The sequence below is a fragment of the Amphibalanus amphitrite genome, unplaced genomic scaffold, assembly GCF_019059575.1.
Source record: "Amphibalanus amphitrite isolate SeventyFive unplaced genomic scaffold, NRLGWU_Aamphi_draft 000468F_arrow, whole genome shotgun sequence".
In the NCBI taxonomy this organism is placed as follows: Eukaryota; Metazoa; Arthropoda; class Thecostraca; order Balanomorpha; family Balanidae; genus Amphibalanus; species Amphibalanus amphitrite.
In genome coordinates, this window is record NW_024881962.1 from 389,856 (window position 1) to 407,833 (window position 17,978).

The 17,978-nt window shown below is 48.3% G+C and overlaps 1 protein-coding gene across 3 annotated transcripts in view; it reads left to right on the top strand.

Moving 5' to 3' along the window:
• The window catches only part of LOC122392079 (glycogen [starch] synthase-like), a 28,940-nt gene that overhangs the window by 4,064 nt on the left and 6,898 nt on the right, over positions 1 to 17,978 (top strand). The window contains exons 2-10 of one of the 3 annotated variants that reach the window (XM_043386580.1): positions 445 to 604; positions 2,334 to 2,486; positions 7,499 to 7,663; positions 12,841 to 13,025; positions 13,662 to 13,853; positions 14,962 to 15,159; positions 15,526 to 15,662; positions 15,939 to 16,064; positions 16,377 to 16,497. In XM_043386580.1, coding sequence (XP_043242515.1) covers positions 7,534 to 7,663; positions 12,841 to 13,025; positions 13,662 to 13,853; positions 14,962 to 15,159; positions 15,526 to 15,662; positions 15,939 to 16,064; positions 16,377 to 16,497 — 1,089 coding nt within the window. In that variant the 5' untranslated portion in view covers positions 445 to 604; positions 2,334 to 2,486; positions 7,499 to 7,533. Of the gene's footprint in view, positions 1 to 444; positions 605 to 2,333; positions 2,487 to 7,253; positions 7,290 to 7,498; positions 7,664 to 12,840; positions 13,026 to 13,661; positions 13,854 to 14,961; positions 15,160 to 15,525; positions 15,663 to 15,938; positions 16,065 to 16,376; positions 16,498 to 17,978 lie in introns of those variants that run through there. The other 2 variants (XM_043386581.1, XR_006258451.1) reach the window with 2 other exon arrangements.

A 17,978-nucleotide genomic window follows, 5' to 3' on the forward strand; every position in this document is an offset into this window, starting at 1 on the left:
TACATATAGGTAGTAACGATCGAAAAACGATCGAACTAACAAAGTTCTGGGCAAACATTGACGTTGCAATCTTGTAGATCTACGCACGGTGGATCTACGTAGAAACGTAAAAGCATTGGCATTCAACCTTTTGAATGGATTCAGACTGCATGCCCGCTATGATAAATGACTTTTTAGATTAACGAATAAAAGGTACCGATAACGGAAAGGTCGGCATGAAAACAAAATTCAGAAGTCTCTCCCCTGGCACAACGAGTTAGTATTTTAGGATTAAATCCCGGGGGCTGAAAAGTGATCATCAGAAATAATTAATTTCCGGTGATAGAAGACGGTTCACCTGATTTTAAAAAGGCGTAAAATATGTAAATGACTATTTCGTTATCGTTAATTCTATACCTATTAATGAATGAACGTTTGACATCGCGCTATCGCTACGTCGGCCAGGTACCCGCACCTGGACCTATGTGAGGTCAGCAGTACCAGCAGCAGCTCGATCAACAGCAGCGTTCATCACGGCGAGGGAGTCCTGTGGCGCTTTCTGCCGCTGGCTGACCCGTCTGTGGAGCTGTTCATCAGTCGCGACCTCGACTCCCTCCTGGGACAGGTGAGGCGCGGGTGGAAGTTTGGCTCAAACGGTTGTTAAAGAATGAATGTTTCTCCGCTTTTTTGTATTTTTAACGTCTTAAGAAAGTTGAATTGATTTATTTTATTGTTATGTTGTTACACAGCTAACTTAGCGTGTAATAAATGGCACTTGAAATTGAATCGTCGACTATCGTTTATCTTTAAAGACCACATATTTCTTTTCGCGATTGATCCGAGGGGGGGTGTGAAGGCACTACAAGCATGAAGTTTAGCTATGTCGTGGTATGAGAAGTTATTGTCCTTTAGGTACTGGCATACATTTCACCTAATTAATATCGAATTAGATATATGTAGGTACCGAAGTCCCGGCGAATGCATCAAGGTCTTATATTATATCGAGTAATTCGAATTCACCGTTTCGGGAAACGAGCCAATAATTGGTCGATCTGCGATGACATTACGCTACCCCGACCCTAAACCGTGCAGAAGTAGCACACGTATCACATGACCGCGATTGCGTCACGCGACTCGGGATGAACCGGGCGCCTCGATGATAATTCAGGGGTTGCATAGACGTCCTCCTCGCCTGGTGCCAAGAGCCCGGTTCACCGTGGCAGGGTGCACTAACACTGAGATATGGGAGTGCTTGTATGATGCTGAAAGGAAGTTCTGAAACTGGTCTGGTCATGAATAACCACATGCGATGATAAGCAGCAAATAGAAATAATGTTACCTACCAAGTACCACCTTCCTATGGAACACACTTCCTAATTACATCCGCAGTGAAACATCCATTAAACGTTTCAAAAAGGCCCTTATTAAGCACTTGGGAACCCCTCCCCCTCCTCACTATTTCTCCTACGGTACCAAATTTGGGAACAGGGTTCACACTAGGCTTAGGGTCGGGATGTCTCAGCTCAACGCTCACCTTTTCCCCCTACAGCTTTCTGATTCCCCTCAATGTCAATGCGGGTCACCCAGTGAAACTGTTCGTCACTTTCTTTTAGACTGTCCTCTTTACCGAAATGCTCGTGATCGCCTATTTAGAGCCTTGAGTATCCATCTAGAAATGAACGTTCCTGTTCTCCGCTCCTCTGAGTTGCTGACTTTGTTATTAAATGGACCCAGTCCTGCGGGAGGTGGTGACCGAGTGGTGGCCCAACTCTTTCAAAAATTCTTATCCGATACAGGACGGTTCAGGTAGTCTATCGGGTTGGCGGGCTGGCCCCTCGGGCCCGGCCGGAGCCGGAGTGGTCGGGCGGGGCGGCGGCGGTGGCGGCGGCGTGGCGGCGGTCACTGCGGGTGCGGCGCGGGCGTGCGTGCAGTGGTGAGGTGATCCGACTCGGGCGATAGCACATAAGAGCCGAAAGGTGCTGCGATTTAAGCAAGATTGCTTTTGCACCAATTGGCGATCATTGTTTTGTATGTACGTGTTCTGATTAATGAAATAAATTTATTCTATCTATCTTCTATCTACCACCCTGCTGTAGGCATCTCTGTGTGACATGTGGTCTGTGGAGCTTTTATGAAGTTGCTTCACATGTTATACATTTTTCGATGGTAGCTAGTGCTCAAGCCCTCTTATTACAGTCACCACTTTGTCGTTTTGTTCCCAGTCTGTCAACGAAAAGGGGAAACAACGAACAGTGAACCGATCGTCAGGCCTTTCGCTTTACACAGCCCAACTCTTGAGTCTTGACCGACCTTTTCCGTCACTTCTGAACTTATCTATATGTTTTTTTTTCTAGAGGGAGAGCGACGCCGTACAAGAGTGGATCAAGTCCGGTAAAACCATTCACGTGATGAGAGACCACCCTCTTCACGCTGTCAGCATTCTGGCAGGCGCCTGGGGAGCCCGAAACCACCGCTCTGACATCTATCGACCGCTGCGAGAACGTCTGGTAACTGTAAAGGACACTACGACGCTGGTGCTCGGCGAGGACCAGCTCCGCCTCGAGAAGTTCGTGTACGGTCCTGCTGTGGAGCGGGACGATGTTTTGGAGCACGACAGCTACTTCTGTGGCCTGTTCGGGCGTTCACGACCCTTTCCTAGTCGTAGATATCTAGACACGTACCCTCACTTTGTTGGTGATCGGGTAATGTTTCGAGACTACGTTGAGGAGATGCGGACGAATGAAAACTGGTTGTTTTATATTCGAAAGTGTCCGGAGAAGTGCCGTCCGAGTAGTCACCTGGAGTGGCTGTGGTGCTAGGAGTGCGGAGTTATATGTGCTGATTAGAAGTGGAGCTGAAGCTGGTGAGACTACAGTGGGAGGGACAGAAAGGGCTGTACCTACATACCTGAAGCTTCAGGTTTTTTGTTGGGCGTTGCTCGGCGGTCTGTGTCATACACCGACCAAAGCCCAAGAAAAAAACTGAGCAGTGCCCAAGAAGTCCAAGTTGGGCCTGCCCAAGCAAGGACTGATTGGGGCCCGAGTGGGCATTGCTGGCTGGGAGCCTTATGCGAAACATTTATCGGGTGGAACAGGACGGGAGCCTCTGTTATAATAATGCTCTAAATGAATCATAGCTAGATATTCAGGAATACCTACTGTGATACTTATGGCGCTCAGTGGCGGCGGAAGGTATTCTAGGATAGGGGTGCAAACGATATTGAAGCGCCCCTTCCCGCTGGGCGCCCCTTACCATGTACACGGTTGTCGTAACACAAACAGTGAAGAGACGTTTGACAATGTGTTGTACCTGTTAACACGTTCAGAATTACAGTTTTTATGTAACGAGAAATAGTTAGGTACATTCCATAGCGTAAATGTAACCTTCATACAGGGTTACTTTTAAAGGGGGGGAAGAGGGGAATTTCCCCCCTTCAAAAATTCCGCTCCCCCTTTCAAATCGTGTCTGAACGGCTAGGGAGGGAAGGGGGAATTTCCCCCTTTCAAATTTATTTTGGAGCCCATTTTCAATCAATTCGCTATTCAGATTCTATAGTCATCGTTAATCAGATTCTCGTCATCAATCAACGTTGCTGGCGTTAAGATAATTATTAATTTTCAATTTTCAGTTCCATCCAACCATTTTACGTTCAGTGCAGCAGGAACTCCAGATTTGACCCGATACCGATCGGATAGTCGGTGGGACCGTCTCTTGTCTTGTCTCTTCCGTCTTTTCGCAATCACTGACATATCGGTACAGGCGTCGGCGTAGAAACCGGCGGGGGACGGGATTACCTCTCCGAACCAAGGGTGGATACAGGGGGAGGGGGGCAATGGGCCATGGCCCCTCCTTTGACGCAAAAAGAAGGTGACCCTTTTTTGGGCCCCCTTTTATATTCTGTGTTCTTTCTCAGAAACGACCCATTTATTCACGATTATTTTCACTTTTTCATCGACGCCAAGGCCAGACATCTAAAATTTTTGTCCCAATATGACAATGGCCGTGTTTAACCATCCTCCAAACCGGAATCATTGAAGGAAAACAACGTTATTTTTGTCCCATAGGCATCAAAGCTTTGAGTAATAAATGACTTTTCTCTTTATGCAGCATTCACGTTCATCTGCTTTGCATGCAGAGCAGGGCGCAAAAAAAGTACCTCATCACAGCCGGCTTTCCCAATGGAACTTTCACTGCTCACTAATACTAATAGTAATAATTCAAGTTTTGTGCTTCATTAGTTTTTGTTCGGATATCACTGCCCACCTTGTAGTTGTAGAGGTTGCAGTTTTGTAGCGCCGTCGTTTCTCTACATACACGACCACACAAAGAACTTTGGAATTGCTCGTTAACTGTAGCTTTTGTGAGCGTTTAAGAATTTCATGTTTTTTGCTCATTTTTGCTCGAACAGTTTGACATCAATTACTCCTGACCTAAGGTGACCTAAGACTTGAAATTTTGTGCGAAGGTTTCAAATTGATGGCCGGTAAGGTACTAAAAATTTGGCGGCGCTGCGCGCCGCCGTTTTTCGCTTTTCAAGAAAACCCACATGGGGGCCAAAATGACCTCCAATCAGGGCGCGGATTAACCTCTCTCTTTAGAAAGGCGTTACTTAATGTTTGGCCGGGGTATACCTACTAGTTATTGATACCACTGATAGGTTGATACTACTGATTGGCATTTGCAAGGGCGCAGTCAAGTTGGGACCTCCCCCGCCCCTTACAGCCAAGGTAGGTGCGTATATTTTTTTAGCAAAATTATTTTTTGGCAACCTTCCAAAATAAAGTGGCTGAAACCCGAGGAAAGAATAGGATTTGGGGGTAGGTAAGGTTCTGCGGGCTCCATCCTAACGAAAAACCTAATGGTATTGCCGCCCACCCCCCTTTCAGATGCCCCTGGATCCGCCTTTGCCCCGAACTTTATTCCCCCTCTCAACTTTTCCTGTAAAAGTAACCCTGCCTTCATAATGTTCGTTTAGAAACAACCTCATCACCATATCATAAGATTCTCCGAATAAGGCATATCAAAAAGAGTTCCACGGTTCCAATACTTCGTGTGGACTAGTGAATAAGGCGCCGAATCCATAACACTAACTCGGTGACAGAGAATTGCAGGCCGGTAAGCAGCATGCCGCCTGGGCTGCACTGCACTATTGCATTCAGTGGTGTCATCAGTATCACGTCAGCCCTTCGGAACCCGAGACTCTATGCTGAGACTAAGAGACTTCTAGTTACTGCTAACGTGAAGTGAATAGGCTGAGGTTTATGGTGGGGTAGCAGGTTTGTGACGCCCCAGTGAAATAAATGCCGCCTTTCAACACCGATAGGAGCCCGAAATGAATGAATACAGGCAATCAACGCTGGTAGGTGTCCCAGTGAAATGAATGCATCTATTACCACCCAGAGTGCCCCCATTTCAAACTAATACGACGGCGACGCCTCCACACCGATAGGGGCCCATCCCAGGGGAACGGAATAAATGCCGCCCCCTCATTGCCGGGCCCCCTAGGAGAATGAATGTTACACATCAACACCAATATGCCTCCCAGTGAAATGAATTATGAATGTCGCCTTTCGACGCCGGTAGGCGCCCCAGACACCAGTGGATTTACTGCCGCCTTAAAACACCGATAGGCACCTCAGTGAAGCGAATGCCGGCCTATACCACCGATAAGCGCCCCGGATGAATAAATACCACCCGTCAACGCCGATAGGCGCCTCAGTGAAATTAATGCCGCCCCAATCTCCGATAGGCGCCCCAGGTGATACATGTCGCCCATCAACACCAACGGGCGCCCCATTGAAATGAATACCGCCCTTTAACACTGGCAGACGCCCCAGTGGAATGAATGCCGCCCCACAATGCCGATGGCCGTCCCTGCACTGGAAAATCAGTTTCGCCCCTATACAGGCGCCCATAGAAGTTGCAGAGTGCTATTCCTGGTCATAATCTTCTCCCCAGTTAAAAAAAAAAAAAACGCAAAATACGCCCTAGCACTAGGGATGTAACCGCCCATACGGACAGTGCAATTTTACAGGCCCCAATCTCGGACCTCGCGCCCCTCTTTCGCATGCAGGCGCCCCTCTTCCGCATGGCGCGCTTCTCGAGTGGCTGCGCCCTCCTAACCTTTATCGCCTGGCAAGATTATATTCGACAGGGTCGGCAGCATCTGCCTTTGCTTCAGATAAGGATGCCCTCCACTCTTCAGCATATTAAAAGATACTTTTCCCACGTCATTGCCACCCTCTTCGTGTCACAAGTCACTGCCTTTATCAGTTGCGGTGTCGCACTGCTCAGCTTTATGGCTGCCGCACCTCTTCCTCCTCTACAGATTTTCGAGGCGCCCCTTTCCATAGCTTTAGGGTGCAGCTGCCCCCCTTGCCCCCCTGCTTCCGCCGCCACTGATGGCGCTGTGACGCTTGGTGCTGAGGCTGAGCTGGACGTAAGCGGCTTACCTACTGCAGCCCGTATTGCACATTTGTACTTATTGATGAGCATTTGTATTGAATAAATAGGAGCATTCGCAGCAAACATCTGCATAACTTTAAAAATATGCAATGATGGTCCAAAAAAAGCGTAAAAAGGAGCACGACACTCCGCGTCAAGCATCCCTCAGGCTCCGCGGCACTGCCGGCCCAAGCCACGCCAGGACTAATTGGGTAAGGGGTTGGGTGTTGGGACCTGGGTGTGAACAAGCGCCGAGGGTGACGGTCCCAAGGGATCCAAAGTTTGGTGTACTAATGGTGCTGCTCTCTTTCACAAACATGCTCTCTTTCACAAACAACTTTAAAAGAAAACTAAAAACAATCGGGTAATAAAAGGACGGCCATGGCCTTCTTGTGACTAATAGCCCGGAACGAGGGGATCATCTCTTCTCCCCGTCTCCTTCCGCCCTGACCTGAGCCTATATTGTAGGAATACTTGAGCTCTCGCTCAAGTCAAGTATCTTCTTCGACTCGTATAGGCGAGGGTGTAGGTGTATTTAAATCCAGTATGAAAAGAACATGGTCATAAAAACAACCTTTCCTACTCACCTTACTTTACCTAGCCTAACCTGTCACCTGAACATCTTAGACCATTTTCACTGGCCTTTTTGAAATACGAGTTAATTCAGACTATTTTGCGTGCTGTTTTTCAGACCTCTCTAAAACAATGAATGCTTTGCGCCGTTTAGACTTGGTTTAGACTTGCTGTTTTGTAAAAGATTGCAGCGTTTTAGTGACTGGTCTTTGACCTTGACGCACCTTCCTTTTCGTTTGTCTCCGCCCCCCGCCGCTGCTGTCAAATCTTTGAGACAGGCAGCGGAGTGGGGTGTCTGGGGCGCTCGTCTGAAGCTGAATTTGTTGGTGCATCTGATTAAAAATTAATAAAAATAGAAATAATTGAGTATACTATTCAATGGTACATTTTACCAGTGCCTGAGAAGATTGACGTGCCAGTTTTGAAGAAATTGAGCGTGCTGTGACACAGACAGGTGTGACTGAATTTGGTGAAGCAACGTTTTAATTATTATTCGTTACAGTGCATGTGCTGACTACATCAACTACCTAATTCCTAATGGCTGGAAAATTCAATAAGAGATTTTACCGGTCTGATAGTTTACACGATCTTTTCTTAGACAAGGGCAAAGAAGCTTCGGAAACCAATCAATGGCTGTTTGAGGTCAGTCATGAGGCAGCAAATAAAGGTAAGCCAGGACCTTGGCCAGGACTAGCAGCTGGGACATGAAATTATTTCCTGTATTTTTTTTCAGAATGGCTATAGTATTTTTTCATTTAATTACACGCCTCAATTTATTCATAGGGTTCCGTTCATTGTAGTGTTGATGCATATTAATAAAGGCAGATGCTAACAGTTCACACTACCTGCTTACTTATTTTATTGTGAATAATTTTTATATCTTGATTTTTTAATTATATCATCATTTTTCCTTTTATATACATTGTGTGTAATACACAATGTTCTTGGTTGCTAGTAATATGGCCATTTTCGTTTGTGGATATATACAATGTGTGCAGTACACCATGCTTTTGGTTGCTTCAGACTTTTTGATTGAGCTATATGAATTTGCATGATAAATTTTCCATGTCAAAAAAGGGCTTTACATGTTAAGAAGGAGTTGAGGTAGAATTTATCTCTATTTAAACATTTCAGGCTAAAAGTAGATTGACATACCTATTTTGAACTGTTTGGTCATTAGTTGCATCAGCTAAGTTAAAAATTGTTTGATTCATGAACTGAAAAGCAGACAGCCTGCTACAGTGTGACACCTAGGAGTGCTATTCACAACCAAATGGTCTTTTTAAGGCTTAATATTGTCCTTCAGCTTTACCCTCTGGCTCAGTAGTTCAGTGTAAGTTCATAGAGGCAAAACATCATGACAACCCCTTTCATCACTACCTCATTTTTGAATAGTCCATCCTACACTGTGCTGCTCCTAGTCTTTCATGATACCTACTCATGGTGTCTCCTTTATTACACCTCAATTTGAATGAAGTTTAAAGTAAATCTATCTTCTACTCCATTGCCAGGCTAGATGATTTTTAGTGAGCTCCAAATGAAGTATTTGTAGTAATGTCACATCCATACATGCATACCTATGTACTTGCTAGATATTCATTCATTGGTCTGCTTTTTTAAGTTTTAGGCTTGGAGTGTTTTCTTTTAAACAGCGATGGTGGTCTTAATAAAATTGACCTGACACCTAATCACAACTTTGGCAAATCATAGATGCACCATTTATTACTCATTTGGTAGTTTCTGATTCTTGCTGGTGAGGGCCCAATCCCAGTTTGATATCAAGATTCTTACGTTTATACCACTCGAGTATTTTGCTGATACGCTTATACCGTACGTTCATACCGCTCGATATACGATTCTGTGCCTGATAGATGATTCGCTTGAAGGGGTGGTTTGCGGTTGATGGAAGCAGCCCCCGCGCCGGTACTCGGAAGCCAGTGAATGAGTCAGAATGTCTTAGACCGTGAACATGCCCAACGTTTTGGGCGGCAGGCCCGCTAAAATTTGGTTTTTTCAAGCCCCCGATTACATCGAAATAATGTGCAATTTTGACCTTACTTTGACGTAGGAGGCGATCGGGGTAGTCTTTTTACCTTTGCTATGTGCCATATCTAATTCATTGTGTACCCGAAACGGGGGGGGGGGATTCGGGTACACCATGCTTTTAGACAAAACTGCTTTTAAACATTCGCTATAATCGACCGTTGTGATTTTAGAGGAAATATTCGAAACCCGCTAGGTATGAATCCAATGCTCAACTACTCGTTGCAACACCCTTATACGCATATTGAGGACGCGAACCCAGTGTTTTATATATTTTAGCCGAATGTCTGAATGGACCAATGGACAAAGTCAGGGTCAGAGCCCACTGGAAGCAAAGCTTGCTGCGCAGTCCCCCGACCCCTACCGTCTTTTCGGGAAATTCCGGGTAACGGAGGAATTTAGGTGTCAAAAAGGTGTAGGCGTTCCCATGAAAGCCGGTCACGATCCGTCCCATTCAACTGACTTCAACTGGCTGCAGCTTTCCCCACCAACCGCAGGCCATTCCTTTCAGACGTCTCGTATATCGATCGCCAGAGTGAGCCGAATCCGGGCTCTCATCACGGTTCCATGACAACTGAACCAGTGACAACTGAACCAGGACAACTGAACCAGTGACAACTGAACCAGGGATAACTGAACCAGTGACAGCTGAACCAGGGACAACTGAACCAGTGACAACTGAACCAGGGACAACTGAACCAGTGACAACTGAACCAGTGACAACTGAACCAGGGACAACTGAACCAGTGACAACTGAACCAGTAGACAACTGAACCAGTGGACAACTGAACCAGTGGACAACTGAACCAGTAGACAACTGAACCAGTGACAACTGAACCAGTGACAACTGAACCAGTGGACAACTGAACCAGTGGACAACTGAACCAGTGACAACTGAACCACTAACCAGTAGCCCAGCAAGCAATTTTACTCCGGGCCCAATCAAGCTGGAGTGCGGCTTGCCCGAGATTTTTAGTCGGGCTAAAGTCGGCTAGCGCTTGGACTAAAGTCGGCTAGCGAGCTTGGGCTAAAGACTAAAGTCGGCGTATGACACAAAAAACGCCGACTAAAGCCCATGCTCTGCCGGAGGTATGCCCTCTGGGCCTCTCGGCGAGCTCAGGACAGCCGTTGTTTAGCCCTAGTTGTGCGACGTTTGGCGTAAGCCCGATATAAGCCCGAGCAGTGAATCCATTTATATACCGGAGATTCCTCTGGGCCCAGGCGGGCTGAACTCTGCCAAGCCCACGTTGCGTGCCCTGTCTGTCCCGAGTTAGGCCATCAAAGTGAATATCATTTATACGTTGCTAACTATTCGGGCGTCCCAGGTGGGCGTAACGGTTGCCACACCAGTTCGCGACCACCAGGCTAGCTGTCAGCCCTGTCAGCCGTCGTACGGCTCTCGGACGGACACTCTAATAGATCGGACACAGATCAATTGGCAGACCGGCAAATTGGCACAGACCGTCCGTCCAGCCACCCGCTACCTTATGCTTATACAGCGCAGTACGACATTGGTTGTCCACTGGTTCAGTTGTCCGCTGGTTCAGTTGTCCGGTGGTTCAGTTGTCCGCTGGTTCAGTTGTCACTGGTTCAGTTGTCCACTGGACACTGGTTCAGTTGTCACTGGTTCAGTTGTCACTGGTTCAGTTGTCACTGGTTCAGTTGTCACTGGTTCAGTTGTCACTGGTTCAGTTGTCATACTGGTTCAGTTGTCACTGGTTCAGTTGTCACTGGTTCAGTTGTCACTGGTTCAGTTGTCCACTGGTTCAGTTGTCACTGGTTCAGTTGTCCCTGGTTCAGTTGTCACTGGTTCAGTTGTCACTGGTTCAGTTGTCGCTGGTTCAGTTGTCACTGGTTCAGTTGTCGCTGGTTCAGTTGTCACTGGCTCAGTTGTCACTGGTTCAGTTGTCCCTGATTCAGTTTTACTGGTTCAGTTGTCCCTGGTTCAGTTGTCACTGGTTCAGTTGTCTGCCTACCCTCATCACCGGGAGTCCAGCTTACTGCTAACAGAGCTACGAGACGGACACTGAGTTACAGGACTGACTTGATTAATGAGTGTTTGCTCTTGTCTAATTTGTGGGTTTGAGTAACGTCCACTTGGTGTTTATTCCTTTACTTCGGTGTTTTCAGCTGCAACTGTGCCTTTTGGCTTCAACTTTCTGAAAAGAACTTCAAGATGTCAATCATTGTGTATGTAGATGATTATCCATGCACTTCCTTGGCAACACTGCACGTGGCCGCACTCGGCAACGGTGATCAGCCTTGCGAGTCTTGAGCGCCGAGCTTGGCAGACCGGAAAATGGTTTCGAGAGTATTTATAGCGTGGCAACGGAATGCAGCCAATGACGTGTGTCCAAAATGTTAAAACTCAAGAGTTTTTTTACTCCCAGTTGAGATCATGCATGTGACGTGCCCGTAGATACGATTAATTTGTCGTTGCTTTTGCTTGATGGTTTATATTCTTTTTATCCATGGATCATTTCTACCATCAACCATGTTTGAATCGTTGTCGGATATAACTTTGCTCTGATGAAATGTTGGGTATCATTAGTTCAACTACGTCACCTTATAGCGTGCCGTAATAGCTGGCTGATGTCGTGCGGCGGCGTTGGCCCGGGTCCGGACGGGCGCCTGACCGTCCTCTGGTGGGCGCCGGTCACATGGCGCCCCCGTCAGCCGACGCCACAAGGTCACCCGGCTGGCAGCGGCCGCCGTCTGTACGTCAGTCACGTGACACGGCCACCGGCGCCCCGGCCGTCTGTACGCTAGTCACGTGACACGATCGCTGAGTCCGATCGGCTGCGTCGGGACTGTGCCCGCGGCCGGCCACCGCGCCGCCGCCGCTCGGGACGACGGTGAAAACAGGGCGCCTGGGGCGATTTGATCAAGGTTCGTGAAATTTACACGTGACGTTTGGCACATGGAAGGCCCATGGAGCGGGAGAGGTTCCAAATGTCACGTGACTAATATGCCCTCCGGCGCCCTGTTTTCACCGGCGTCCGCCGCTCGGGCGATCCTCCGACACGCCCCCTTACCCCTCCCCCACCCCAGCACACCCATTCCTGGCCCGTCTGCCCGCGTGTGGGTCGGTGCTGACGCAATGGGATCGATCGTGGATGGGGACGGATGGCTTCCATGCTTCGAAATTCTGAAAATAACGCGATTAGATCTTATTCTTACATGCTATTCTAAAAGGAAGTTGTTGATATTACACTCTTGTCTTTGACTTACGTTGTCTTGTGACCCCGGGATCAACTTTGTTTTCTAGCTTTTTAATGCGAATCATGCAATTATTCATTGAGATTGTGGCGACTTGAGATGAGTATGGCAGATTACTACGTACGGGCTTATCACTTTGTCATCATATTGTATAGAAAACACCTCATTGATGAAGACTCATAGTTTGCTGGTTTTGGTGGCGGGAGGCCCAACACAGTCCTGTGCTGACGATGGAAGAAATGCACACTGCTTGGTGCATGCACATCACGTGATGTCGAGTCCTTATTTGGACAGCATGGTTTACATTTCAGTGACCCGAAGTGCCGAACCCATGCTGCTTGTCCGTGGGATATGCCACTTTCGACAGATCATTGGCTGGGTTCCGTTGCTACGCTATAAATACTCCCTTGACCATTTTCCGGTCTGCCAAGCTCGGCGCTCACGATTCGAACGGCTGATCACCGTTGCCGAGTGCTTCCACGTGCAGTGTTGCCACGTGCATGAATAATCACTCGCTCAGTTTCAGCGTAAACATTCCACATGGTCCAGACCTGTATCATAAATACCTACGTCTGGTTTCAGTCGGAGGAATCTACACCGTTATCCGGTCCAAGTGCAATGTGACAGTGGAGGAGTGGGGCGACCAGTACTGTCTGCTGGGGCCCTACAAGGAGCACCAGGCGCGCACCGAGATCGAGCCCTTCGAGTACCCCGAGGGCAGCGTCTTCCACGCGGTCGTGTCATCGCTCAGAGAACAGGGATGGAAGGTACGGGATATCAGGCGGGAGTGATAGTTTCATTCATGTTGTGATTGTTAACGATAGTCACGATGGTTGACATTTCACATTGTCATGATTGTTAACTATCGTGACTAGAGTGCCGGCTGGTCGAGTTAGGTAGGATTTTCATTTGTGAATTGCTGACGCTTGCGTTGAGGTGCGTGTCTCCGCTTTGCTGGCATCGCATTGGCGTTATGTAACCTTCAGCCGCGCTGGTGTGAGGGCGTTCCCTGCGCGGTATCTGTCAGCCCCTGACATGTATGATAAATATTTGTACGAGCGCTGCCTCCAAAAAAATCGGTCTCACCGTCCAGCCGTCTATGGAATGTCAAATCGCTTCTTTCGAGTTTGTCGTATGATCGAGTTCGTCCATGGTACTCTACTGGTCACAGTGAAGGAAATTCTAACCGCGATCATGATGCAACCCCACCGCTAAGCCTGCCTGCGGTGTTTCGTAATCTCACTCCAAACATCCTTCGCGTTATTTCAACATAGTTCCGTCGTGATTGCGTCTGTTTTAGTCGACTGCGAGCCATCATTGACTGACGCCTCCCTTTCCTCGTAATATACAATAGAAATAACCACCCTGACTTACTTCTCTCTTTCCTCGTCCATCGTCCGCAGGTGGTCACAGGCCGCTGGCTTGTGGACGGCAACCCGCAGATCATCCTCTTCGACGTCGGCTCGGCGTCATGGAAGATGAACGAGATGAAGGACGAGCTGTGGAACCTGGCCGGCATCGGCATCCCCAACCCGGACGTCGAGTGCAACGACGCCGTCGTCTTCGGCTACATGGTGGCAGAGTTCCTTCAGCAGGTGCGGCCCGCAGCGGAAAACACTGAGGGGTACGGGGCGAATAAGGCTATGAGACGAACTTACTCGTATATGGCCTCGGTTCTTTGCTGTAACTATGTGGTAATAAGTCATAACTCATAAGATATTCTTGGGAGACTCATTCCCGCTTGCTGTCTATAAAGTCAGATATCAAGCGAGGGCGGGCCAAGATTAATCTATTATGGAATAGTACGAGGCTAGATGGATTTAGATATCAGTTCAGATGTGTGCCGGAATATCCGCCAAACCAATCTACACGCAGCACTGACACGCTACCTCGGACAGTATTTGCCAACCCACAAAACACTCTTCGTACGTTTCCCTTACCACGGCGTGTTTTTATCCTCTGTGGGCGCGCCGGTGGGCCAGGGCCACCGCTCCTCTGGGATTGGGCAGACTTTGGCCGATGTTTGGTCGCGTCTCAGACGGGAATGTGGGTCGTGCCGTCTGAGACAGGGTCAGCCCAAAGACGGTGACTTGGTGATAGTGCTGAGCAAATAGAATGGTCATTAGCGGGAGAAAGAGAGGATGGCAAGAGATTGTTCCGAATAGAACCTTCGTGGTGCGAGAAGGTAGCAATCTTCTACAAATCCCATCGTGTTTATGGCTGTGTAACTCTTGTTGATAAAATGAGCACCTGCCCATGTTTACCGTAATAATTAGTACTGTGATTACAATTTGCCACCTTTTCGGCCCGTCACAATTTTTCACTTCGATAAACACCGACTTCCTTCTTTCTTATCCTACCTAATCTCTCTTCTGCCTGCACCGTCCCATTGGCTGTGTATTTCTCGATCCGAACTGATTGACGGCTATTTAGTATTTACACAAAGTTGCCGGTACGTATGGATGTTGACATCCCACCGACACCTGTCACACGAGCCACTCACTTCACGCTCCAGTAATTTCACATAACCGTCACCACAATGACTGACAGTGCCCAATACCAACCTACCGTATCATTGACACTCTACTGTCACCCCAACATACCGCCGCTCACAACAGTCACCGTTCACCGCCCGATGTATGACATAACAGCGTCACACTCAATAACCCTTCTGTCTGTCTGACGTCTGATCTGCCCTCCCAGTTCCGTAACCGACTGCCGGAGTTCACCGATGGCCCTCCGCGCATGGTGGCGCACTTCCACGAGTGGCTGGCCGGTGTCGGTCTCATCCTGGCCCGGCTCAGGAAGATTGACCTGGCTACCGTGTTCACGACACACGCCACGCTGCTGGGACGCTTCCTCTGCGCCGGAAATACCGACTTCTACAACAACCTGCCCTATGTGAGTGCGGACAGGGAACTGAGAGGAGCTGGGGAAAGTTTTTGTTTGATTATGAGCTCGGATGATAAATGATTTGTCGAATTGCTGTTTCCCGTTTAGTGGAGGCTGGTGGAGTTTTAGTAGTTTTACTATGCTTGTCTGCTAATGTTCGTCTTTCGCCTTCGCCTTTGCTATTAGTTTTGTACGATTTTAGCTAAACCCAATTCAAATATCACTGCTTTGTATTTTGTTCGAAAAAGTCAACGTGAACTCCTCCATCGTGTTTACTGTTCAAACTATTGAACATAACTGAGCCAGTGATAATCCTTGTGCGTAGGCGAACGTGTCAGTTGACCTTGTTTTCCTGTGTTTGTACGTATTCCCCAGTTCAACATTGACGAGGAGGCTGGTAAGCGTCAGATCTACCACCGGTACTGCATGGAGCGGGCGTCCACCCACCTCTGTCACACGTTCACAACCGTCTCCGAGATCACCGGACTGGAGGCCGAGCATCTGCTCAAGAGGTACGCAAAAGGGGAGGGACGGGGTGGTGTTTGAGAGTACCAGGGTTACATACGGGGTTAGAGGTATTCTTTTGCTTATTTACCAATTATTTACGATGCTTGTGACAATGTTGCCGTAATGTCGCAGAGTTTGATCAAGTGCGCTAATTGAAGTCATATGACATTGTGTATCTCGAAATGAATCGGGAGTCGGTTTCATTTCATTGCCATGACATCACTGTTTTTGTGTGTGTATGATCTCCTTTTTACTTATACCTCTTTCTATCCCGCGGCCAGGAAGCCAGACATTGTGACTCCGAATGGTCTGAACGTGAAGAAGTTCTCCGCGCTGCACGAATTCCAGAACTTGCACGCCCTCAGCAAAGCCAAGATCAACGACTTCGTCCGCGGCCACTTCTACGGGTGAGTTGACGTTGGCACTGGTCACCCGTCTCGATACCGATGCGTTCCAACACCTTCAGGTTATTTGAAACTCAAAATAATCATGTTTTACGCCAGTCAGCGACATTTTTCAGGCATATGAAGTTCAATGTGTTGCATTTTTGTGCTTTTCTGGATTCCCTGTTATCTATGATTAATGTATAAGGCGTAGGTTTTATTCCAAGCTAAAATATAATGTGGTCCGTTTGGCGTGAGTAGCGTATCCTTTCTGAATGAATAAGGCGTAGGTAACTTTCAACTGTTATCCTTCTCATTTTCTGTTGCATGTTGCAGTCACTTTGACTTCAATCTTGACAAGACGCTGTACTTCTTCATCGCTGGTCGTTATGAGTTTGGAAACAAGGGAGCCGATATCTTCATCGAGTCACTCTCTCGGCTCAACCACTACCTCAAGGTGGATACATTTGTAATTGTTTTGTAGTTAAAAACATTTGTATTTTTTCTGTCTGTGGATTTAGCGCATACACCCTGTGCTTCGTTTTAGTTTTTGTGACATTACGAACGCGGAGTTCTACGTTCTGTGACTTGATCGGAGTGGATTATTACGGAGCGAGCGAAGCGAGCGTAGTCTTTCCTTAGATTAACGGAAATTTCTGAGTATGAGCGGCCGGCCGGCCGGCCGGCCGGCCGTGGTCACGCTTTTGCGAGGCTTATATCTCAGCAACCACTTGACCGATTTACACGCGGTAATTTTTGTAGGGTAGCTTCATTCCTTCTACCAAGTATTGGACTATTCCCGATGCATGTGGGTGACCCCTTATGCACGTGCCACGTGCAAAACGAAGAGGTGTCAGTTTTGTAATTGTTGCAATATCTCGGTAACTACTTGGCCGATTGCGCTGAAAGTTGGCATGTAGGTAGGCACCCACTAGGCACTGCATATACATGTGCCAGAGTTGGGGTGCTGCTGCACGTGCGCACGTGCAGGGGTCGTTTCCAGATCTCGGGAACGGCTGGACCGATTGCGCTCAAATTTGGTACACGGTTAGGGACCGGTTAGTAGGGTGCCGTGCACAAGTCAGTTGGGACCCATTTTGCACGTGCGCACGTGCAGGGTGCCGCTTCCAGATCTCGAGAACGGCTGGGCCGATTGTGCCCAAATTTGGCACATCGCTAGAGACCAGTTAGTAGTGTGCCGTGCACAAGTCAGTTGGAGGTACCCCCTCGCAATTTCGCACGTGCAAGGCCCACCCTCTCGCTCGCTCCGTTAGTCGCCCCAAAAGGCGTTATACTGGTAATTACGGAGCGAGCGAAGCGAGCGTAGTCTTTCCTTAGATTAACGGAAATTTCTGAGTATGAGCGGCCGGCCGGCCGGCCGGCCGGCCGGCCGTGGTCACGCTTTTGCGAGGCTTATATCTCAGCAACCACTTGACCGATTTACACGCGGTAATTTTTGTAGGGTAGCTTCATTCCTTCTACCAAGTATTGGACTATTCCCGATGCATGTGGGTGACCCCTTATGCACGTGCCACGTGCAAAACGAAGAGGTGTCCGTTTTGTAATTGTTGCAATATCTCGGTAACTACTTGGCCGATTGCGCTGAAAGTTGGCATGTAGGTAGGCACCCACTAGGCACTGCATATCCATGTGCCAGAGTTGGGGCGCTGCTGCACGTGCGCACGTGCAGGGGTCGATTCCAGATCTCGAGAACGGCTGGACCGATGGCGCTCAAATTTGGCACATGGTTAGGGACCGGTTAGTAGGGTGCCGTGCAAAAGTCAGTTGGGCCCCATTTTGCACGTGCGCACGTGCAGGGTGCCGCTTCCAGATCTCGAGAACGGCTGGGCCGATTGTGCTCAAATTTGGCACATCGCTAGAGACCGGTTAGTAGGGTGCCGTGCACAAGTCAGTTGGAGGTACCCCCTCGAAATTTCG